The sequence below is a fragment of the Pistacia vera genome, unplaced genomic scaffold (genome assembly GCF_008641045.1).
Source record: "Pistacia vera cultivar Batoury unplaced genomic scaffold, PisVer_v2 Contig34, whole genome shotgun sequence".
NCBI lineage: Eukaryota > Viridiplantae > Streptophyta > Magnoliopsida > Sapindales > Anacardiaceae > Pistacia > Pistacia vera.
In genome coordinates this window covers 52343-77734 of record NW_022196157.1, presented here as the reverse complement: position 1 = coordinate 77734, position 25392 = coordinate 52343, and the positions used below count along the sequence as shown (strand labels likewise).

At 36.6% G+C, this 25392-nt stretch overlaps 1 protein-coding gene and 1 pseudogene across 1 annotated transcript; both read right to left on the bottom strand.

The window, feature by feature from the left end:
- Window positions 1-7516: 7516 nt before the first annotated feature.
- Window positions 7517-9727, bottom strand: LOC116138236 (ATP synthase subunit d, mitochondrial). The gene is made up of 5 exons (XM_031423955.1): window positions 9490-9727; window positions 8649-8730; window positions 8117-8181; window positions 7934-8020; window positions 7517-7852 (listed from the first exon to the last, which is right to left on the bottom strand). Exons 1-5 carry the CDS (start codon window positions 9658-9660, stop codon window positions 7751-7753), a joined length of 507 nt encoding a protein of 168 aa, XP_031279815.1. The 5' UTR covers window positions 9661-9727; the 3' UTR covers window positions 7517-7750.
- A 10141-nt stretch (window positions 9728-19868) lies between these two features.
- LOC116138248 lies at window positions 19869-21078 on the bottom strand (annotated as a pseudogene).
- Between the last annotated feature and the right edge of the window lie 4314 nt (window positions 21079-25392).

Below are 25392 nucleotides of genomic sequence, written 5' to 3'. Positions count from 1 at the left end.
TTACAAAAAAAATATTAAAAAAAAAAAGCTACACTCATGACCTTTTCTCGCAAACTTTCTCTTATAACCCTAACGTGATAGTTCGCAATTGATTAACTCGTAATGAGTCTCATCTAGGTCTCACCTAATAAATTACAGTTTATCAATTACGAGCTGTCATGTCAAAGTAGTGAGAAAAAGTTATAGATGTAACATTATTAAAAAACAAATGTTTGGTTAGGAGGACACTAAGGAACACTTTTAGTTTCATTGGATATAAGGGGTTGAAAAAGAGAAAAGACCACTATAGATAAAAATACTGAGCTTTCCACAAAAATTAGGGCTCCAATTAATAACCATTTTTTTTTGGAATGGTAAGAATTTTATAAAAGAGGCAAAAAATGAACAAAAACGTGGGGCATACCCCAAGAGAAAGATTGATAAAATTCAGTCAGGAAAACACATGGAAGAAAACCACAAAGCCATAAATTGGCATAAAAGAGCATGCAGGCTCCACACCAAACAAATCAGGAAGATGCCATAAACCACAAAGTCACAAACCGTCATAAAGAGCACGCAGGCTCCCCATAAAGCTAATCAGGAAGATGCCAAATCACACGGAGCTAGGCCGAGATTTCATACTTGGGTGCTAAACCCAATATCTTGGCCTGGACTAAATCACAAATAGCTAAGACCGTATCTCTGCGAGAGCTACAATGTTGACGAAACACATAGTTATTTCGTTCAAGCCATAGAAAATAAACCGTAGCTGAAAGGACTAACTGGGAAAGAAGGTGCCTGAAGTCCCATTTACGTCTAAGATGCAAGCTAGCCCACTAGAGCAAAGGGAGCCAAGAGAGAGTAGGCCATGTAGAGAGTGTCCTGGTAGTAACCTCCCGCTAGACATAACTAGAGAAGTCACAGCTGAAAAACAAATGGTCATGGGTCTCTGTAGCCGACCTGCACAAAACACACAGGGAGGATATAATGACACCATGAGAGCTGAGTCGATCCATGGTGCGAAGCTGACCCACTGAAGCAAGCCACATAATGAAAGAGTAGTGTGGAATATGCCCTGGAAACCACAAGAGATGATGAATCGAGTTCATAACCTGTTTGTCTCGTAACACATTCCAGGATGAATCAATAGAAAATCGTCCAGACGAGTGACCCTTCCACACAAGATGATCAGGACAACCCATTGAAGGCTGCACTGTAATATAGTCCCAGATATACTGAAGATCTGCACTACTCAAAGGAAAATCGCACGAACCATCTCGAATAATATCTGAAACCCAAGCATCCCATGGCAAACCAGTAGAAGTCAAAATCCTAAGAGGGAGCAAGTCACACAAAGGTCCCTACGGTAGCCAGTGATCTCGCCATAATAAGGTGTCCCTACCATCACTGATACAAGTCATAATAAGACCCCGACACCAATCCCTGCTGAGTAAGATCTTCCTCTAAGCCCATGAAGCCCCAGATGTAACTCGAATATGCCAAAAAGACCGGCCACGGAGGAGAACTAAATGGGCCCAAGATGACCATATAGAAGACCTATCATCAAGCAGTCTCCAAACGTGCTTAAGAATAACTGCTCTATTCCAATCTTGGATCCTCTTATCCCCAGACCACCATCTCTCAATGGATAGAAAATAGAAGACCATGCAACCTTGGCACTCGAAGGGGACAGAGAAGTATCCTTCCAGAGAAATGAGGCCAAAATACTCTCAATCCGTCTAGCTGTAACTGTCGACAAAAGAAACATGGATGACCAATAGACTTGTATGGAGAAAAGCACCGACTTGATCAGCTGAAGTCGGCTTGCATAGGTCAAAAATGTCGATGTCTATAGCCTGATCTGAGACAGAATTCGCTCTAACAGAGGCCTACAATCAGAATGCCGAAGTTGGGTAGAGATCAGAGGAACCCTTAGATATCTGACCGGTAGCACCCCCAACTGGAAACCCAAAATAGACTGCAAACGAACTTGCTCCTCATCTGTAACTTCAGAAAGAAACAACTGGCTCTTATCTGCGTTAGTCACCAACCCAGAAACCTTGGCAAAAGAATCTAAGGCCGATTTTATCAGGCTAACAGAGGAAGCATCTGCCCGACAAAACACCATCAGATCATCCGCAAAACACAAATGAGTAATAACTGCCTGCCTACACCTCCAATGATAATGAAACCCAAGGCTTTGAGAGGTTTCCCGAAGGATACTAGCTAACCCCTCCATAGCCAACATGAATAAGTAAGGAGAAAGAGGGTCCTCCTGCCGAACACCCCGGGAGGACCTAAAAGAAATCCTTCGACCTGGGGCAAAAGCCGACTGAGAACTCCCAATAACATCCGGAAGCATTACTTTAAACTGATTCACTATCACCTTAGTAATGCATTTGTATAGTACATTACAACAAGATATCGGTCTAAAGTCAGTCATATGACTCAGGTTTTCCACCTTAGGGACCAAAGCAATCATGGTAGCATTAACACATCTTGGCATTTCATTAGTAATAAAGAAATATCTCACCGCGTCTCTGAGATCTATACTAATAATCTCCCATGAGCGTTTAAAAAACAAAGAAGTGTATCCATCCGGACCAGGGGCTTTATCATCCGGGATAGAGAATAAAGCAGTCCTAATCTCATCATCAATGATAGGAGCAGTCAAGGGAAAAATCATATCAGAAGGAATGTGCCCATAAAAATACCTGGAAGCCTCCGCGATCCAAGGTTGAGTAGGGGCAACAAGAAGATCCTGAAAAAAACCCACTGCCAAGCACCCTAAACTGTGACTGTCAGTAATATGAGTATCATTCCCATCAGTCAAACTGTGGATGGGGTTCCAAACCTGTCTGTGGATCAACGAAAGAACTTAGTATTCTGATCCCCTAAATTCAGACATTGAACACGAGATCGCTGCTTAAAAAAAACCTCCTCATCTCGACAAAGACTAAAATACCGATTGGCAAGGTTCCTCTCCTGAGAGATACACTCAATAGAAAAGGGGTCCTGATCCAAATTTGCTTGGGTTGTCGCCCACTAAGCACGAGCCTCAATCACCCTGCTGAAGATATGGTTGGAATCCCTAACATTTAGAGATTTGAGCTTCCTTTTCAATAGCCCCAATTTTTGCGTAAGACAGAACATAGGATTGCCTACAATAGGCTCGTCCCAAACTGTCTGAACAATATCCACAAAATCTACACGATCAGCCCAAAAATTCAAAAATTTAAAAGGGGATGGTACCTTGCCACGACGAGAGCCAAATCGGACAACCATAGAGCTATGATCTGAGACATCCCGATGTCGAAACTCTGAAACTGTGGTCGACCGATCAATGAATCAAGAAAGCGATGCAAAGACCCAATCGAGCTTTCGTAGAATAATCCCATCGTCTTGCTGACTGTTATGCCAAGTATACCAAAGCCCAGTAAAAGGAACTCCAATCAACTCAGTATCATGAATACAGTGGCCAAAATCATCAATATAACCATACCACGCAGGATCACCACCCACTCTATCAGAGGCTCCCAAAATGGCATTAAAATCACCCAACACAAGCCATGGTAACCCCTCCGAATCAAACTTCGCCGCCTGATCCCTAAGGAAATGCCATAGGTTATGGCGATTCTCAAGGTCATTAGAACCATACACAAAGGTAATCTCAAAGGAGAACCCCTCTGAAACATGAGTAACCCTGCAAGTGACCTCCTGAAGAGAGGAATAAAGGCTATCTACAAAGTAAAGAGAATGATCCCAACATACCAGAATTTGGCAGGCAATAGAGTCCGTCACATTTGATAAAAACTTCCACGAAGGACAAGCTGTCGAGACTACCGACTGTAGATGAGACTGTTGAACCTTAGTTTCCAACAATTCAATCAAACCCAAAGGCGAATCAGAAATCCAATTCATCACTGCGCATTGTGTCAAGAAGCCGTTAAGGCCTCTAATATTCCAACTCCCTATCATTGGAACTGGGATAGAAACAAGCTATACAATCACTTGGGCCTAGGCCCCCGTTTTCCCCAGCCCTTCCCCTTTTTCAAGGCTGGTAAGGAAACTAATCTAGATAAGGTGACATATGGCGTCTGGAGATCATCACTATGTAGAACAAGTGAGACAAACCTATTGGAGGAAGTAGATTGCCTGCTCCTAGAACTCATAAGGGAAGCCTGAGTGTTTCCCATGTAGTTTGTGAAGCCCATAATGCGGTCCTGCTCAACTTCGATAGGAAAAGGCGTATCAAGATTCGACCAGAATCAAAGTTGGAGAATTCACCTCTACTGGCAAAAACAGTTTGCTGATATGGCATCAAATCCAAAGAAATATCCCCAACTGTAGCTACACTATAATGCATGGTAGTAGCCCCATCTGGAACTGAAATCCCAACTGGTGCTGAAACATCCCTCTACCGCTCCCCCTCCCTAATGGGATCAGTAGTAGTTGACTGTCTCAAAGGCTTGTGGTCCTCAGATTGCACTACAATACCACTCCTTGATGCCTTTTGGAAGCTAATAATTGTCTTACTCTTATCTTGAGCCATAGGTGTAGTAGGTACCTCTGGTTGGTGACAAACATGGCAAAAAACACAGCATTTGGGGCATCTCTTAGGGGTCCACTCATATTCCACTGTAATCTGAATGAGTTCAGTAGATAACCGGCATTGAAATTCAAATTGGCGCTTGAGAGGCTTGGTTGCATCTATCTCAACACATACCCGTGCATAATCTAAACGGGTCCGTTCAGAAGTAGTCTTATCACTCGACAACGGCAGACCCAACATAGAAGAAATCATGCAAAGTCCTTTGTGAGACCATAAAGGATAAGGCAACCCATGCAAATGAGCCCATACCGAAACCTTGGAGATGCGGCTTTTATCAAAGGAAAACTGTGCATGCCATTGTTGCAGAACAATCGACTTGCCTCCAAACATCCACGACCCTCTCTCTAGGATTGAATGCACCGCATCTTCGTCCCTAAATATGAAGATAAGGAAACCAGTACCAGTGGACATAAAATCCTCCAAACCCGCAGCTTCCCATGCACGGAAAGCAATTGAGCGGGCAACATGAAATGGCATAGAATCCCCCAAGAAATAACTCACAATACAGCGAAGCCACTCAACATCATTGTCATCAATAACATCATCCGAGATATGTAAGATGTCATCCTTAATATCAGGGTCCACGACTTCAAGGGTGAAATGGGACCAGACCTCTGTCACTCTAACCTTATCCGCCCAAGAGGAGGACACTTCTGATGTGCTCTTACCCGCACTTTTCTTTTCTAAAACTGGCTAAGAAACTGAACTTTTTTCCTGGGGCTCTAAAGACACCCAATTGAGCTTGAAAAGCTTCTTAGACTTCGGCATTTTTAAGCCATTAAAAGATAGTAATGATGAACCTACATTATCATTAGATTCAAACTCAAGAAAACCAAAGGAAGAGTTTTTGTGATGAAAAACCTTGGCTCCTTGAGTCGCCACATTTAAGAAAGCGGATAGCAAATACTTGTCATCCATCCATGGCTCCAAATCTCCAATCCATAAGGATTTCCCCAAATTTCCGGTATTTTGCGGCTGCTGGGAGGTGGTGGAGGTAGTATTTAAAGTGTTGGCTTGGGTTGGATGTGGTATGGTGTTATTTGGGAGTGAGGGATTTGGTTCGGGCATTTTGTCGAACACTTGGTGACAGGAAAAAAATGTGTGATTTAAGTGAGTTGAAAGGTTCAGAACAGTAGGGATTTGTGAAAAAATTCCAGGGTTGAAAGGGTTTTGGTGTTGGAAAGGGAATGGTGGTCGGGAGGGCCAACAAGTGGCGAGGCAACAGAAGGCGCTGGGTAGGGGTGGAAAAAACCGATTAACTGAAAACTTGAACCGAACCAGTTTTCGGTTCAAAAAAATAATTGAACCGAAACCGGTCCAATTTCGGTTAAAAACCGGTTATGAACCAAACTAAAAATTCAGTTCGGTTAACGGGTTTTAAACCGGTTAAATATTGGGCTGCATTTTTTAGCCCAATTATGAATAATTGGGCTGCTTTTTTCGGCCCAATTCGGTCACATGGCCCATTTTTTTTTTTTTTTTTACTTGAATTAAGATTATGCTTTATCAAATGATGAAGAAGAAGAAGGCTGAAGTGGTGTTCTCTTCTCGCTTCTTATCCAAATCTAAACAAAAAAGCAGTGAAAGAGAAGAAATGGAGAAGACGAAAAAGAAAAGAAAAAGTGGAGAAGGAGACGAAGAGAAGAAGACGAAAAAGAAAGAGAAATTGGTGAAGGAGAGAAAGAGAAGACGACGAAAATGTGAAGAAAAACTGAAAAAAGAAAGAGAAACCAGTGAAAGGAGAAAAAAGACGAAGAAAGAGAAAATAGTGAAAGATAAAAAAGTTGGTAAAGGAGAGGAAGAGAAGAAGACAAAAATGTGAAGAAAAACTAAAAAAAGAAAGAGAAAGCAGTGAAAGGATAAAGAAGAAGAAGAAAGAAAAAATAGTGAAAGAAAAAAAGTATTTGCGTGGAGAACCAAACCCAAGAAAATGCGTATAGAAGCAGAGTAGCAAATTGCAGGTCTACGTAGTCAATACCAAGAAAACAAGGGGGTGGGGGGGGGGGGGGGGGGGGGGGGGGGGGGGTGTTGAATAAGGGATATTTTATTTTTTATTTTTTTCAAAACCGGTTTTGGCTAACCGGTTTAATATTATCCTTAAACAGTTAACCGAACCAAAAATTTGGTTTAATTATTTTTAAAAGCCGAACCGGTTAATTTGAAAAACAGGTTTTTCGGTCTGGTTCGATTTACGATTTTTTTTTTCCAGCCCTAGTGCTGGGCTCGCGCAAGCAGCAGGCTTGCGCGCAGAGCCTGCGAGACAGGGAACTTTTATCGAGCAATTGGAGTGCACGATAAAAGCTTCCTCAAAACTCGACCAAATTAAAACCAGACCAAAGCTGACCAAATTAAAACCACTATCTCCAGAAATCTGCAGCAACAAAAAAACAACAACAAACCACAAAAAATGGCAAAAAAAACACCAAAAAAAAAGGTCCACGGAGTGGGCAAAAAACCCAACCAAAACACCAAGTTCCCGAAAAAAAACAGAGGGTTCTGCCGAAAACCAGGAATCAACAACATGCAAACAACTGAAGAGATTGAAGAGCAAGCCCAGAGGAGTCAGTCGTCACCATCCATTGCAATTCCCAACCAGAAAACCCACCGGAAAATCCAAACCAGTTCTACAATTTCCGTGAAGTTTCACGACGAAATCCCAACGAACGGAGCAGTAAACCGAGGCGGTGATGGAACGATGAGGCAGAGCATCTCAAGATCTTTCCAGTGGTGGGTGGATCGCTGATTTCCAATGCCGAACGTGCCCGGAGGAAGCCAACGAAGTTCCAGGAGTGGGAGAAATTTGAGAGAAAAACGCTAAAGCGCGTGGCTACACTCGCGCGTACTTGCGTGATTTCTGTACCAGGATCCCAATTAATAACCCTTTATTACTACTTTCTTTTTGTTCCAATTGCAACAATCTTTCAATTAAATAGAAGAAGAAAATAGGTGCTATGCCATAACTGAAAGGTATGCATTGCTCCCCATGGAAAAATCCAATTCTTATCAAGAGTGTAATCAAAGCTCAATTTCCTCAAATCCAGAGCAACCGACTTTTACATAAAAAAACAATTCGGTAATTATTATCACGAAACAAACAGCGAAAACACGGAATGTTCAGACATCTTGGCTAAGCTGTGATTAAGCTTAAAGCAAATGTGATCAGTAGCCCCAATAGTCATTCCTGATCTCATCATCGAACTTCTTCTTCAGCTCAGGATGCTTTGCAAAGTACTCATCTGCTGTCATGGTGCTGATCTTTTCCTGTTCAGACAATTGACAACCCATGAGAAATCATACACGAGACATGAATGAAAATTGAAATGTGCATCCATTTCCATTTACCTTCAATTCTTTAACCTCCACTATTTCATTGTCTAACCGTTGAGACTCTTTCAGGGACTTCTCCTCTGCTTCTTTTAATTCCACAATCTAAATGCCATACGAGCAAATGGCACATCAGACGCAACAATTAGAAGAGAGAGTAAAAAAAGCCATAAAAAATAAAATTATCATTTCAATTCTCACCAGTGAATCAAATTTAGGTTTGTACTGAGGGGTGACTGTATCCACATACTTAGGGATCTCAATGCCTGCCAAGGAAACAGGTAAATGTGTAAACAAGAACAAAGGAAGAAGAAAGAAAAAAAGTCGGAAACCAAAATGGTTTCAATACAAAAAAATTGGTAAGAAAGATCCAGTTGGCAAGGAGAGCAGTTTCAAACACCTTGATATTTGTAGACAAAACTAAGAATTAAACTGGATTTTAAGTTGTAGTTGTATCAAACAACCCAAAATTGCGCATCAATGTGAATAACTTGATTAATGATAGATATAAAATGCTAGGAAAGAAAAAATGACATATAAAATGGTGCCCTACACAGTAAAAAGCACATTATTGTGTTGCAAATCTCAGTTTGGTATAGCATCTACAAGTCTATTGTTAAATTTGAAGACAAAGTTCCAATAAATGGAATTCAAATGAATGAAAGAAAGAGACTCTACAGAACTGCGACCAATGTAAGGCAATTCCACACATCATATATAATAGACATCTTACTTTCATAAGCCTCTTTGTACACGTCCACCAAGCGAGACCCAATTCCCTTTCTATAATATTCCCAATCAATAGGTTCAGGTTCCTGCATAAAGTAAATACCTAATCACACCCGAAACCAAAAGGAGTTCAAACGAAAATGAAGTCAAAGAGCAATTCAACCACAAAGACTAGAGCAACTTCCATAACATAAATCAATTGGAAAACAAAAGATCATACTTTGGGTGTCAAGATCACAAACATGGTGCCCATTTAAGACTTCATGCATTAATAACCTTTGCAGCTCATAGAATAATTTCAAGGATCATTATGGCCCCCTCATCTTCAAACGACAAGTGCACTTAAACCTCTATCCCCATTAATACAATCCAACAAATAGCACCCAATTATCTACAGTATAATGAAATCTATACTTGAAAAGTGTATCAGATTTTTATTAATTATGCATCAAACCACTTAACCAACTAGCAGTAAAATTACATTTCGATCATTTAACATATGGGTGCCAGATCATGTAAATATTTGCATAAACCCAAGTATTACTTTATGGACAACAAAAAGTATCCCCAAAACTCGAATTTCTATTTCTTATATTCCAGATTTCGGCTACATTGCCCATGTATAAATAGCAAAATTTAAGTGGAAAAAAAAAAAAAAAAGCAAAACAAACAAAACAAAGTCTAATAATTTGACTTAATTTATCACAGCAAACAAAAAATAAATCAAGCTCTTATCGTTTCAATAGCATAATAAGAACATCACAACTTAGAAACCCTAGCAACAAAACGACAAAGATCTATCATAAAAACGACATAAAAAAAAAACAGATCAAGAGAGGGGGGACCTGGCTGAACTTGGTCTGGAGAGCGGAGTTAACTTCATCGAAAGCGCGACGAAGCGTGGCGAACTCTTTGCGAGCCTCATCGGTGACCAGCATCTTCGCCATCCCATCCCAATCTATAGTTCTCCCTGCTTTAAATGCGACATCGACAATTTTCTTTCCTGCGCCGCTCATTTTCTCTCAGATTTTCTGGCTCACTTTCTCGGCTGCCAAACTAGATTTTGAGGCTGTTAAAGAAGAAGTGACGGAAGGAGGGTAGCCGTCTACTTTAGTTTTTGGCTGGCTACCTGGATTCTTGGGCTAACTGGCCCAAACTATCTGTTTCACCAGACCCAATACTCAGTTTGGGCTTTTTCGGTTAGCCCGCATATTTAATTTTGGGCCAATAACATTAGAGTTGGGCTGAGTCACAGAATTCTTGGGCTCAAATGGGCGTCTCTTTTTGTTAATCTAGTCAGGCCCATAATTCCATTTGGGCTATTTGGGTTTGCTTCTATATTCTTTTGGTCCAAGATCGTTACAGTTGGGCTCTTAGTTACCATGACTCTTGAGGGCTCTATCCACAAGCCTTCAACATGCAACGGACAGCGAAGGCGTCACATCATGCACAAGCACAACGATCCTCTCCCTCCTCCCCCCCAATCCAACCGAACCGTTTGTAAAGACGTTTGGGACATCAAACCATGCTCGGGGATGCCTCAACTTAGCCTCAAATCTCAAAAAAGAATTATAAATTGATTACGAGATTAACAGTAAACTTTAAAAAATTATTTATAAAATTAGCTTTATATATATGTATCTATAACTTTGTCAAACATGAAAGTAAAGATGTCTTGTTCATAATTTTAATACTTGTTGAACACTATCTTTGAACTATAATTTAATACTAATTAAAAATGTACACAGTCCACCCTTCTAGATAATTACTATGATTGGCACAATTAAATAAGTATTTATTAAATATACAGTATTTGGTGTATTTTATTTGATTCAAATCTTTTGAATTAATTTCAAACAAACGCTCCTACAGCGTACAAAAATACATTAAAATATAATATAGTAGTCTTGTTCATACAAAAAAAAACTGTTGAGGTGGCAGTTTAACTGGGCTTAGTTGACTGCTCGGAAGATTTTCTCTGAGTGTCACAGATTTAGCAGCCGAAAAATGCACATTAAAAAAGAAAAAAAAAAAAAAAGAGAAAATTACAATAATGTCAGCTCAGCAGTAGACTTTGTTGACCTTAATTAGTCTCGATTAGGTACATAATTTTATGACTGACTAGTATTCATTGAATATTTATAGATTCAAACAAAGAAGTATGACTAATTAATTTTTTATTAATGAATTTATAAATTGAACTTTAAAAATGTTTAAATAAAGATTCTTTGTTTATTTTTCATATAAAAAAAAAAGCAAATGGTTTTTTCAGCAAAATGATTTATATTTGATTAAAAAAAAAAAAGATTAAATTAGTAACTTTTTGGACGTATTTAAAGTTTGAATTGGGTAAATCAAGTTGTTATTATAATAATAATAATTATTATTATTATTATTCGTTTTGTATGTGTAGATTAATAATAAGCACCATTGAATTAGTATTAGTGTTGACTGTTGACCATTGACCAAATCCAACGGTGAACAGCCAAACTCAACAAAAAAAAAATATCTTAATTATGGGTTGGCTTATTATTTTTATCCAGATTCTGGATCCTATTCTCTAAATAATGTTTGGCACATTATTCCAAGAATATTACCCTATTTTTTTAATTACTTTTAAACCCCATAAGGTTATTAATTTCATCAAATACACCCTAAAAAAAGTTTAAAAATTATCAAAAACACCCCCGCAACCCATATTCGCCAGTTCCGGCAACCACCGTCGGTGGTAGCTGAAATCTATACAACGGCCAACCTGCCGACCATAAATGGCCGGAAGTTCACCGATCTGGCCTTTTTCGGCCAGATCCACCACAGATTTGGCCAGAAAAGGCCAGATCTGGCTGTGAACGACGGCCAAAGATGGTCGTCGTTTTGGCCTTTTTCGGCCGTCGACGGCCACGGCAGGCCGTAGATTTGGCCTTTTCCGACCAGATCTGTAGTGGATCTGGCCGGAAAAGGCCATAACGACTCGTTACGACACAGATCCGACCGGTCTGTGTCATAACACGATTTTCCGGCCAGATTCCGACGGTGGTGGCCAGAATCTGGCACTGCAGGTGGTGGGAGTATTTTTGTCAATTTACATGTTGGGGGTATTTATGAAATTAGCAAACTTAGGGGGTTTTTCTATAAATTTTTAAATTTTACCTCGTAATACTCCCATATTCAATTATCTAATACTATCTCCAAAATCCTACCCAAAATAATAAACTAAACGCACCCAATATTTTTTTTTTTTTTTTTTTTGTAATTGGAGTGTTCGGGTTGATTTGTACGCATTTCAATTAATTCTCAAGGTTTATTGAACACTCTACAAGCCCAATGGACAAAACAATCTAGAATGTTATTGACATATTGTGGTATGTGATCCTAAGGTTTAAACCTAATAACTTAAGGAATAAAGCAAACTTCTTTGACCGTCGGATCAACCCCTTCGGGTTATCTTAATAAAACTCTCTCTACGTTAACATAGGTCTACTCATTTATAGAGAGTAAACACTGAAAAGGAGAGGCAATTAATCCAGAAAATGAAGTGAGAAGAGATATATGAACTTGAGAAATGGTATGGAATTGAGTTCCATTCCACATATGGAAGCTGGTTCATTGTGTTTTATTAGTGTGAATAAACAAAGAAGAAACCCGTCATGCGAAGCAGGCTCATTTTTTTACTTTCTTTTAATTATTCTAAATCTAAGTCAGTCTTCGTTTAGTTCACATGAACATCCTTTTCTTACTCAAATTTGATTAATAATGATGTTAGCGAGTCATGACGTGAACTAAATTTAATTGACTTACTCAAAGTAAAATAACTGACACTCGTCAATTAAAATGATATTTTTCCAATGGAACAAACAAAGATAGAATTATCTCAGGTGTTTCAATATTTTAGCACTATCTTATTTAAAATACACATTTGTTTTCCTATTATGAAAATCATATTCTATTTTATTCAATTAATTTTAACCTCTTAGGTTAGTTAATTTAACTAAACATCCTTCCCCCCCGAAATTGACAAAAAACACTCTCACCCACTCACATTTGCCAAATTCCAGCTACTACGGTCAAAAGGTGGACAAAATCTGGTATAATGGCGCACTACCGATTGGATTTGGTCGATAATGCGTCGATATAGCATTTTTCAACTAGATCCACTGTGGATCTAGTCGAAAAAGTCCAGATCTACGACCATAGGTAGTCGTCAACGACGGCCAAGATATGGTTGTTGTTGACCATCAACGACAACCATATCTTGTTCATTGTTGACGACTAAATGCGGCCAAATTTGGCATTTTCCGGCCAAATCCATAGTGGATCTGTTTGAAAAATGTCATATCGACGCACGACCGGCCAGATCCCACTGGTCGTGCGTCGATACGGTGACTTCAACCACCCTCCAGCGGTGGTGGTCGATTGCCGGTATTTAATGGGTGGATGGGGTTGTTTTTGTTAATTTTCAATGTTTTATTATAGGAGTGTTTAGTAAATTAACAAACCTAGAAGATGTTTTTATAATTTTTAAATCCTACCTTGTAATAACCACTCAACTCTTACTTTTTCAAAAATCATATCTAAAATAATAAAATAAACACATCTGATTCATGATTTTTTAGTACGCGTCTTTTCTGACATTCCTCGTTATTCATACAACATAAAAAGTAAATGAATAAGCGAATGCTTGTGGAAAGAAAAACCAAGAATTTCATATTGAAATTCAATGGTGAATCGTGGTACATGTAAATCTAAAGAAAAAGAGAAAATCATAAAAGATTTTGTACTCTTTAAGTCTTAACAAACCTGGTTGTGAAGACAGCTATATTTCACTCTAGAGAAGACTAGAAATTTGCTGTGAGTCTATGACGAAGGTTGGTTGGAAGCCTCAATTTTCCAAATGAGTAACTTTTGGTTCCCAGGCAAACTGGTTTACTATTACAATTATTTTATTCTATTCTATAGTAGAGTCCAAGGACTATGGCCTCAGTACAAATCAATATCGGTTGTCTCTCTGTGTGTTTCCTCTGTATTCTTCTTCTTCTTCTTCTACACTAAAATTAGGTTAGGTAAACTTTAAAATAATACGCTCAANAATCCAGAATGTTATTGACATATTGTGGTAGGTGGTCCTAAGGTTTGAACCCAATAACTTAAGAAATAGCGCAAACTTTCTTGACCGCCAGACCAACCCTTTCAGGTTATCTTAATAAAACTCTCTCTACGTTAACATAGGTCTACTCATTTATAGAGAGTAAACGTGAAAAGGGGAGGCAATTAATCCAGAAAATGAAGTGAGAAGAGATATATGAACTTGAGAAATGGTATGGAATTGAGTTCCATTCCACATACGGAAGCTGGTTCCTTGTGTTTTATTAGTGTGAATAAACAAAGAAGAAACCAGTCAAGCGAAGCAGGCCCATTTTTTACCTTCTTGTAATTATTCTAAATCTATTTTCACATGACGTGAACTAAGTTTCATTGACTTACTCAAAGTAAAATAATTGATACTCGTCAATTAAAATGATATTTTTCAAATGGACCAAACAGAGATAGAATTATATTGGGTGTGTTTGTTTCAATATTTTTGCATTATCTTATCTCTATCCTACCCAAAATACACATTTGTTTCCCTATCCTGAAAATCATATTCTATTTTGTTCAATTATTTTTAAACCCCTTAGGTTAGTTAATTTAACTAAACACCCTCCTAAAAAAAAGTTTAGAAATTGACAAAAAAACAACCCCACCCACCTACATTTGTCAAATTCCAGCTACCACCATTAGAAGGTGGCCAAAATTTGGTATAATAGCGCACTATCGATTGGATTTGGTCGGTAGTACGCCGATATAGCTTTTTCCAACTAGATCCACTATGGATTTAGTCGGAAAAGTCCAGATCTAGCGGTGGATCTAACATTTTTCGGCCAAATCTATGGCGGCTCTGGCTAGAAAAGGCCATATCGGAGCATTATTGGTTGGATTTGCCGGTCTTGCGTCGATACGGCGACTTCGACCATCCTCCGACGGTGGTGGTTGACTACCAGTATTTAATGGGTGGGTAGAGATATTTTTGTTAATTTTCAATGTTTGATTACAGGGGTATTTAGTAAATTAACAAACCTAAGAGATGTTTTTATAATTTTTAAATCCCACCTCGTAATAACTACTCAACTCTTACTTTTTTAAAAATCATATCTGAAATAATAAAACAAATACATCTGATTCATGATTTTTTAAGTACGCGTCTTTTATGATATTCCTCGTTCTCGTTATTCATACAATGTAAAAAGTAAATGAATAAGCGAATGCTTGTGGAAATAAAAACCAAGAATTTCATATTGAAATAATTCAATCGTGGATCGTGGTACATGTAAATCTAAAGAAAAAGAGAAAATCATAAAAGGTATTGTACTCTTAACAAACCTAGTTGTGAAGACAGCTATGTTTCACTCTGGAGAAGACTAGAAATTTCCTGTGAGTCTATGACAAAGGTTGGTTGGAAGCCTCAATTTTCCAAATGAGTAGAGCAAACTGGTTTACTATTACTATTATTTTATTCTATTCTATAGTAGAGTCCAAGGACTATGGCCTCAGTACAAATCAATATCGGTTGTCTCTCTGTGTGTTTCCTCTGTATTCTTCTTCTTCTTCTTCTACACTAAAATTAGGTTAGGTAAACTTTAAAATAATACGCTCAAGCTACATATAATACAAACAGTAGCCAAATTGATTGTACTAAAATTTTCGGTGTCTCACGTTCATCTTGTCTGCATGTAAAGTTCCCAGGAGGAAGTAGTAACATGCAAAATAAAATTGATTCAGTACTTTTCTAATTTCGTTTTGATTAGAATGTTAATGGGCAATAGTCAAGGTCTAAAAAATTGACTGATTTAATTCCTCTTGTAGCACATGTGTGTCACAGTCGATCCCTTTGTACAACAATTTATTTCATAAAATTTATGTAGAAATGTTTGGTGTTTTTGTTCCTTGGCCACCAAGAACAAACTAAAATGATAAATCTCTACACCTAGAATATTAAGTTTGTCAATACGGTTGAACATGCTTCTTTAAAGGAGTAATTAATAAGTTAACCCTACGGGATTGGTCTGTTGCTTAAGGGAGGATTTGCTACGTCCCTTTGAGTTCCTGATTTTAAATCTAGGATCATCTACTACAATAATATTGTGGCTTATTTAGTCCTTTGGACTTGTAAAATATTCAATACATCACGGGTTAGTTGATGTGTTCCGCAAACTACCTGGATACCCCGATTATCAAAAACAACAAAATGTTTAACCCAGTGGCAGATCCAGAAATTTTTTTTAGGATGCCAAAATAAAAATAATTACATATTAATATTTTTGTTGTTAAGGTGGGCTAGAATCCAAAATTATAATATTATATTTAAAAAAATTTGAGAGTGGGCCATGGCCACCCCAAAAATGGGCTAGATCCGCCCCTGTTTAACCCTAAGGGGCTGGCCTGGCAGTCAGGAGGTTTGTTCCTTCTTTGAGTTCCTAAGTTCAAACCTTGGAACCATCTGCCACAATAATATTGTGACTTACCTAGCCCTTTGAACTTGTAAGTGTTTAATGGACCCTAAAGTTAATTGAGGTGCGTCAAGCTGACTTGAACACCTCAATTACCAAAAAAAAAAAAAAAAAAAAAAAGTTAATGACATCTAAATTAAATGTCAACACATTCCCCCGTCACATATATAGAGATATACAAATAATTATTACCTTAGAAGATATCTAAATTAATGGTTTTTGTTTACTTTGTTTAAATATTACAATATTAAAGACCCAAAAAATAGAGATTTTGATTGCTAATTTGAAAGCGTTTTTGATGTGTCAAGACTCAAAAGTTGGTTTTTCGGTGATAGCTGAAAGTAACTTCCACCATTGCCTGAGTAGAAAATGAAAGCAATTGGGTTTGACAATAAATACATATAGTATATTACTTCCAATTCCTTTCATTGTCAAGAAGGCATTGATAAAGAGTTATTGTCTATCAGAAACATGAGAGACCGGTGTCAAGAACGGTGCAAGTACAATGAAGAAATTGATATCCCTACCCCAGTTAATCAATTTTTTCATAAAAGCTATATTTCATAAGCACGGACCTAATTCTAACCAAGACCTAAACAAGACTCGGTCATATTGGATAAATTTAAAGAGTTGTGAAATGTGTCCAGAAGATTTTCAAGTTTGTGTACGAAAGGGGATGCATTAGAGAAAAGAAAATGTGTAATGATGAATCCAGAAGAAATACAAAAAAAAAAAAAAAAAAAAAAAATTGACTTTAGAAAAAATCTGTTCGGGATGATGAAGACACACCAGACCATAGGATACTCGAGAAGCGTCAATCATGTTAAAACGGTTTCCATTATCAATAAGAAGATATCATTCAAACTTCAAGACTTCAAGAGTTGGCCGTTTCTCATTAGAAGTTTACTCACTGAAACTAAAAAAATACTCACAAAAAAGATAAGTATTGACTTGAAACCTATCAACTCCCACAATTAAGAGAAAATAACAACAAAAGAAAAGAAAAGACTGACGTTCTGTATAAGGGTCATTACGTGATGAGTACGTAGCATTAGTTACGTCATTCAGTATCATATATAGACTCAACGAAACTTCGTTCTACCGGTAATTCCAGAGCAACGCGATGCCATGTGATGTCAACGTTCATCTTGAATGAATATTACACATAGATAGGTTTAATGTTTACGTAAGGAAATATGTCATCAGGAAGCGTAAGAATATTCATTATACTATTTGAGGGGGTCGAAATTGAATTGGTAAGTTTATTCATAAATGGAGTTGGTCAAATGTGAGATCTACTACGTCTTTGTCGATTCTTCTTATTCAACTGATAAAGATATGATTTTATTTGCTCATTAAGCTTTAGCAATGCACGTTCATCTGCTTATATATATAGAAGACTGAAGACTCCAAATATTCAAATTACAATTGCGGTTCCTACCGCAGCTGAGCTAGCACACAATTTCAAAAGCACGAATATGGATTATAGTGCCCTAATTAAAGTTGTCACATTGTAACGTTAATTGATTCTAGAGCTAGGAGCTTGGAGCCCGTTGGCCGTATTCACTAATGAAAGATATGGCTTAAACCGAGTATAATTACTGCAGGTTCATGTTCACACTAGGATTAATTAATTAACTTAATTTTCCCAAAAAGAAATATAAATCAAAACGTTAATATGCTATCATTTTCCATCACCACATATCGAAGGTACCCTTTACGGCCATGGTGTTGGTATAAGCGCGTCGGAGCAAACCCACTTTGTCGGAGAAATGAAATTACCCTAACATTGGTCGTATTATGATTGTGAATGATATAAACATACAAAGAATATTGTCATATCTTTTGTAAACAGACTTTATATAAACTCTTTGTATGTGTAATATTATCATATAAAACAACATCCTAACGTCTGAAAACCTCGGCATCCATTATTCCTTTCTAGACTCTTACTCGCACCAAGGAATATTAATTGGCACATGGGATTGGAATATTGTTTGCATGAATTGGCGTTGGTATTAACTATCTTTAAACGTTTGAATGGTTCAATATTGTTAGGCTACATAATTTATGGGCGACATACAATAGTTTGTAAATATAAAGCATTAGTTATTGAAGGACCAGTCATCTCCCATTTGGAACCATAGTTTAAATATATAGTATAACTATGATGCCCTTTTTCGGACGATATCGGTGCTTTCACTTTCAAAACGAAGGTATGAATAAGTTTAGAATTTGATGGAAATAATGTATGTGGAGCATACTGAATTGGGGTCCATCATCCATGGAACGTTCACATTAAGCATTTTGACTTGAAATTTCTTCGTATTACTTTTCTCTGATTCTGGATCTTTTTTTTTTTTTTTTTTTTTTTTTTTTTTTTTTTTATGGTGTAACCCAAAATGTACTGCATATGTTTGTGTGTCAAACAATTATTTGATTTTTAGCTTGAAATAGGAAAATTAGTGATAGAGGATGCCGACAGACAATGCTTAATAATTTCATTTATTATTAAAAAAATAACATATAAACAAACAAATAATATCAAGATCTATGACTCTGAGCGTGCAAATTGATGTGATGAAAGAGCTAACCTTTCGGTGATCAGTGATTCGATAAAGACTCTTGGGTAATCACTGGAGCTCTTATCTGTCGAAAATTTCAGGGTTCCACGATTAGTTGATTTGCATATAAGTTTGTCCGACACGCCCAAGCTAAAAAAAAAAAATAATAATAAGATGTTGTGAAGTGAAAAAGTCAATAAACATTTTTTAAATAATTTTTACATTTTAGTAATTATAAAAAAAATCCTATTAAATAATTAAAGCGTAAATATGGAATTTTCTATATAATGAAATCACGTTAATATAAGAAAATATACACACAAAACTAGCATGTTGCATATTTGAAGTAGTGCTTTAATTTTATTATATGTCCAAAAGTGAATATTTTTTTCTTAATAGATATAAGAGAGACTTTAGGGTACAGGATGTATTATTGACCTAGTCAAGATGCTAATGTATGTGATAATATTATTACATCATTATTTTTTAGATCTATATTTATGTATATGAATATAATGTATTAAAAATCACTAATGTGAGATGATAAATTCAGAATGTTAATTGGATTCAATGATTTATACTGAGATATACATGCTACTTAATGAATGGGCAATTATGTTGGAAATAAATATGCATCCTTTTAAGAAAATGATGTACAGTACAGTATAGGGCAAGTAAAAGTCAGGAGATTGTTTGACAAGGAATTAGAAAAAAAACCAGTTTAGAAGATAAAATTAGGTCACCCAATAGAGCTTTGATTCAATTGCATAGTACTTCTCTGGATAAAGACAACCAGAATCCTGTCTTCCTCGTTTCTCCTCTCCCTTTGTTTTTTTCTTCATTTCTGTTTTGCTAGTCTGTAAGCAAAATTACAAGAGAACAATGGGAAGAAATGAATTCTTTTAACGATTTCCCATGATTTAATTTTCCCTTGTCGACATGACTAATGGAAAGGCATGATCACTCAAATTCTACCTAACAAATCGCTCTTATTGTTGACACTTAGTTTTTTTTTTTTTTTAAAACTAAAAGTATATTTCTTGCTTATATAGGTAAATATTCCACACTCTGAGTTATTGGAATAAGTTAAACTTTAACACATTGACAATGGATCTCTCATTCGATCATGTCCAAAGAGGTTCCCAGGCGGAGCCAAAAACTGTTGTCGTCGAGAAAGCTCTCGTGTCGAGGATTGTTGTTGTGTTGTTGTTTGTTGTTGTTGTTGTGTTGTTGCTGTTGCTGCTGCTGCAATATCGGTTCTTGAGATTGCGCCATTTCCATGCAGATCAGCGCGATCAAATTGCGCTGCTGGCATTCATTGTGACGAGCTGCTCGCTGCCTTGGCAAGCTGCCCTTGCAGCTCGCCGATTTGTTTTTGAAGTTGACAAACCGCTCCTGCACGACCGTAACTGGGTCGCGAATCCTCGCATTGCTCGTACACCTGCTGCTTACTGCATCAGCTCTTTGAGACATCCGGAAGTCCTGATCAAATTTCAATTTTTCATTAGTTTGAAATCTATAAGATTAGTTCTTTAAGTGAACCCATCTGCAATAGATGGTAGTACATATTGACTTCAAAAATTGTACTATTTGGGGTACAATTTAGACCCTATTGGTCTTTGTTTGTAGTAATATTACAGTTCTCTGTGAGAAAAAGAAAATGCCATGTTGGTGTTAAGAAAAGTGAAGAATACCCAGTTGAACAACTTGGCTTTGATGAGAAAATATAATATATATAAAAAAAAAGGGTCATTGAGGTTTAAAGAGAAGTTAATTGAAAACTTTAAAGTGCCTTTTTGATCAGATAGAATGGTCTCAGCGAATTTTTCTTTTCTTTTTGAGGAGGACATTTTAACGTCCTCAAGTTTGCCAAAAAGAATAGAAAAAATCATAATTGTCTAAAGTCTAACAAACCAACTAATTGATGGGGAAAAAAAAAATTATTTTTTCTCAAGTGGGTAGTGGAGAAAACGCAAAAGTGAAAACTGTTGATTTCAAATAGTGAAAAAAGGAAAAAAAAAATGAATCAAAAGCTGTACACACCTGCAAGAACTTGATGATGTTGCTGGCTCCGAAGACTCTTGTAGCAATGGTGAACTTGTAAGGTCAGTTGGTGGAAAATATGGGGTCTAAAACACACTTCTCGACGCAGCGGCGGCGGAGGATTTTGCAGGCGCACAAGGTGAGAACGATGGGTGGAGGAGACGGTGGAGTATGTGAAGAAGAAGGGAAGCTGGGAGAAGATGAAAAGGGTTTTGTGAAGAATTGGAGAAGATGGAGAGGATGAGACCGGAGAAACTAGTGCAAGTTTGTCTTTACAGTCCATGCGGTCGATGGTGATCAGAACACAGAGTAGTTTTGTGTTAGTGAGAAAACAAAGGCTGAAAGGCAAAGAGAAAAGAGTAAAAAACAGCTGCTTTAGTTGAAATAACATAAACGCAAATGGGATATATATAGAGAGAGAAGGGGGGGGGAATGAGAAGTGCTTTAGTAAAAGCACATGTAACCAATCCCACTTCTGATGTCATAAGTTTGAACACATAATATAATTGTAAATCAAAATATATATTTTACCATCTTATCAAAAACCCTTTATTTATTTTAATAAAATAAATTATATGAGATACACTTTGATTATACCTCATGATCATTGAAATGAGGAAAAACACACCATGTTTGGCTAAAAGGATGCCAAGTCAATTCATAAAATGTTCCATGCGTTAGTAAACAGCCCATGAGTTTATGCCTCATTGGGTTGTGTTTGAATATGCAGTTTTTAGTTTGCTTATAACGTGGCTTTTCTTATTTTTCTCGAAAATTAACATGAAGAAATTAAAAACAGTGCCCTATTTTGAGTGGTTATGTCGGTTTTTACATGCCCCCTTAAAATCTCTCCATTATTGTCTTAAATAAGAAGTGCTCGTACTGTAGATGACATCAGAGTCCTCAAGCGGCTAACACCACCAACCAACAAGGAATTCTTGAGAAATTCGAAGCAGAAAATTGAAGTTCAAAGCTCAGATACTCTGTCTTCGGATCCCTTCTCATTGTTAAATTGGCAATCACCTAATGGAGTAATCTGATAAATTGGTTTTGTGCACATGCAGCTAGCTAGAAATAGTCAGCTCTCATGGTGGATAATGTATTCAATTTTTGTTGGTTTTTGTCGTCTCATTAGTCCATTAATACACAGAAAAAAACTTGTCCAAATACATATCCCAGAACCTACTTGGTCTCCAAGCTGATGCAATCACAGTGCCTGCCTTAATTGGGTTCGTCCATCACTTCAAATTTTTCCCTTTTTTTTCAAGTTTAATCCTCCTTTCTGTCATCATCATTTCCCAGAATTTATTCCCTTGTTTCTGTCATTAGATTACCATAAATTTACTCCTTCTAATCATTGAATTTACATTAATTAATGTCACAATTATAATTTATATTCAGACAAAAATTTCTGTTAAACTACTGTAAAATTTGACCCCTAATTATGCACTACTCAGAAAAAAAATTTCAAATCTTTCAAATATAAGTAGGTATTGATCATGACTTGCCCTACTGCAAGAACTGTTGAAGCACGTAATTCTGGAAGGCGTGAGGCGTCGTGGCCTCATCGCTGATGCAATCAAAATGTTTGGTTTCTTGAATTTGCTAAAATGGAGGACATTGTTCAAAGGTGAAACACAGTTTTGCCATGTTTATTAGCAGTTTAGCAGGAGAAAACCATTGAATTCTTGACAACTAATGCTCTGTTTCTCCACTCAAAGTTTACTGGTATAAACTAAAAACATTTTAAATACCAGAAGCCATTAATTTCAACTTAGAGGTAGGATTGTTGGTGAGTAGAAGAGTCTATGGATGGATGAGTACTTAATCATATAATAAGCCAAAAGTTTTACTAATCTTTATATAATTAGGTTTTGATTCTGTCATAATGTTGATTCTTTTATCTATCTGGAAAAAGTTTATGCATAATTGCATTTACATATATATTCAACATCTCGTTTTGTTTTAAAAACTCATTATTCGTTTACTAAATCTAGCTAACAATAACAAAGACAATTGCAATTATTATAAAAAAAAGTCTTAGATGAAACAAAAATAACGACGACATTTATACGTGTATCTAATAAATTGTTGACAAATGTATTTGTCGGTTAAATGTACGAAATAATACAGTTATACATGTATAATGACTTTATCATATTAACATGAAGTTCATATAATAAATATGTCCGGCCTAACTATGGGCGACAATGTATAGAAAGATTACCGACTTTTAGTTTTTATTATATTAAAGTAACACATGATAATGTGTCAAGACACATGGCATCGACAATGAACACTGACAAGTTGCCGGTGCAGGTTTTGGCTTCAAGTAATGGCAGCTTCGATACAAGAAATTTGTTTCCCAGTGTCGGGTATGCGTCGGGGCATTTTACGGCGGTGATATCGAACCCAGAATCTTAGTTAATCCTATCGTAGAAATTTAAGAAAAAAAGAATATGGAAAAGTGATGATGGAAGAGGAAGTGCAGGCAGAAGAGGGACAGCATATATTCTAGCAACCAACAAATACAATTAATTGAACTTGGCAAGTAATAAGTGATGATGACTTAAATTTGAAGCGATGAACAAAACTAACAATAAAACAAGTTAATTTGGGTCCATGGTGGGGCAATGGTTCGGTAAAATCGCCAGCCTCGTGGGGAGCAAGACAATGAGAGAAAGAACTAACTATAACTAGATAATATACATTATTAAAATAACGACTTTGTTGTATAATTTGTTAATTATTTCTACACTCATCAAATGCCCTTCTTTCCTCAACTTAGAAATTTTGCGTTCGCCGGCAGTCTTTAACAAGGTTTCTAGTGGAAGTAGTTGCACTTTTGTCGCTTTTCTTTTTTATTTTATTTAATAAAAAAAAATATTTATACAAACTTATTAGAACTAAAACCCATTTATTAATGTGATGTAAGAGTAAGATTTTATTTTATGATGATCGGGTGTTGGAATGTGAACATTTTTGAGTAATACTACGCATACATCATTTTCATACAACATTATGTGGCAATATATGATTGGCTAATTTAAAGTTAAAATTAAACTTTCACCCAATCACATCTTGCTACATAATGTTGTATGAAAAATATCGTATAGGAATGATGTATGCGTAGTATTATTCGAACATTTTTTAGTAATTGATGAAGAAATTGAGAATAATTGTTTTTCTTTTCTATTGTGAGATGTATTAGCAAAGAATAATTGGTTTATGACTTTATTTAAGTTAAAATAGGAAAATAATTTAAATTAGAGGAATTCTATTAGGAATAGGAATATGTATCTGTGGATGTAGATAAGTTATACCGAACCACGTAAAATATTATGTGCCTTTGTAGATTGTTATTGTATTGTTCTTTATTTCTTTTATGTTTTTTTTACTCCTCCGATTTTCAACACGGCGTGTCTGGACTAGTTTAGACGCACCTCAACTAATTACCCAGGATCCTGAAACTACCAGCTAAGTAAGAGCTCCAATGACTACCCTTATTAACAACCAAGGAAGGATTCGAACTCAAGACCTTTTAAATAATACACCAAAGAGTCTCTATCGAACCACTAAGTCACTCAGAGATAGTGAATTGGTTCAACTACTTGGCTTGTGGTCAAATGACAATACTTTGGTCATTTGGATGGATTACCCAGAAGTCTTATGTTCGAATCCCATAAAGTGGCCACTTACCACAATCACATTTGTGAAATTACCTAACTCATTGTGCTTGTAGGGTGCTGAATGGACCTCTAGAAGTGCAAGTTGATCCGGACACCCCAGTATTAAAAAAAAAAAAAAAAAATTAATATTCTTCTAAAATCCAAACTTTTTAACTCTCACTACATAAATTAACTCACGGAAAATGACAAAATTTTATATAGGAGAGTTAACTCATACTTTCTAACAGGAGTCGGAATTCAGATTTTAAGTCAGCAAACAAGAAACTGCAAAGTAGGTGCAATGCATGCCAGAGTGCAAGAGTTTACTGAGTCCATAGTCCAGACGTCCAGTTCACTGGGAGGTAGGAATTCTTCGACCCAGAAGAAGCGGCAGCCCCTTTGTCATGAGTCATGCGTTATATAGTCATTTGCGTGTGGACCAAAACAAGAGTATTCCAACACATGTATTAATTAATTAATATAATAAAGTGGGTTCTTAAATTCCAGTCCAAATTAANGAGAAAGCGTCAATCATGTTAAAACGGTTTCTCATTATCATTATAAGAAGATATCATTCAAAACTTCAAGACTTCAAGAGTTGGCCGTTTCTCATTAGAAGTTTTACATGCACTGAAACTAATAAAATACTCAAAAAAAAAAGATGAGTATTGACTTGAGCACTATCAACTCCCACAAATTAAGAGAAATAAACAACAAAAAAGAAAAGAAAAACTGACGTCTTGTATAAGGGTCATTACAGTAATGAGTTCGTAACATTAGGTTAGGTCATTCTAGTATCATATATATTATATAGACTAAACGAAACTTCGTTCTACCGGTAACATTACAATTCCAGTAGCAAAGCGATGCCATTGATGATGTCAACGTTCATGCTTGAATGAATATTACACATAGATAGGTTTAATGTT

What these genes read in the sequence shown, in the direction of transcription:
- LOC116138236 (XM_031423955.1), bottom strand. Translation starts at nt 9,660, where the DNA reads ATGAGCGGCGCAGGAAAGAAAATTGTCGATGTCGCATTTAAAGCAGGG. An exon ending in GTACAAAGAGGCTTATGAAA is followed by an intron (nt 8,182 to 8,648) that starts GTAAGATGTCTA and finishes TTTCCTTGGCAG; the next exon opens with GCATTGAGATCCCTAAGTAT. An exon ending in TGGAGGTTAAAGAATTGAAG is followed by an intron (nt 7,853 to 7,933) that starts GTAAATGGAAAT and finishes TTGTCTGAACAG; the next exon opens with GAAAAGATCAGCACCATGAC.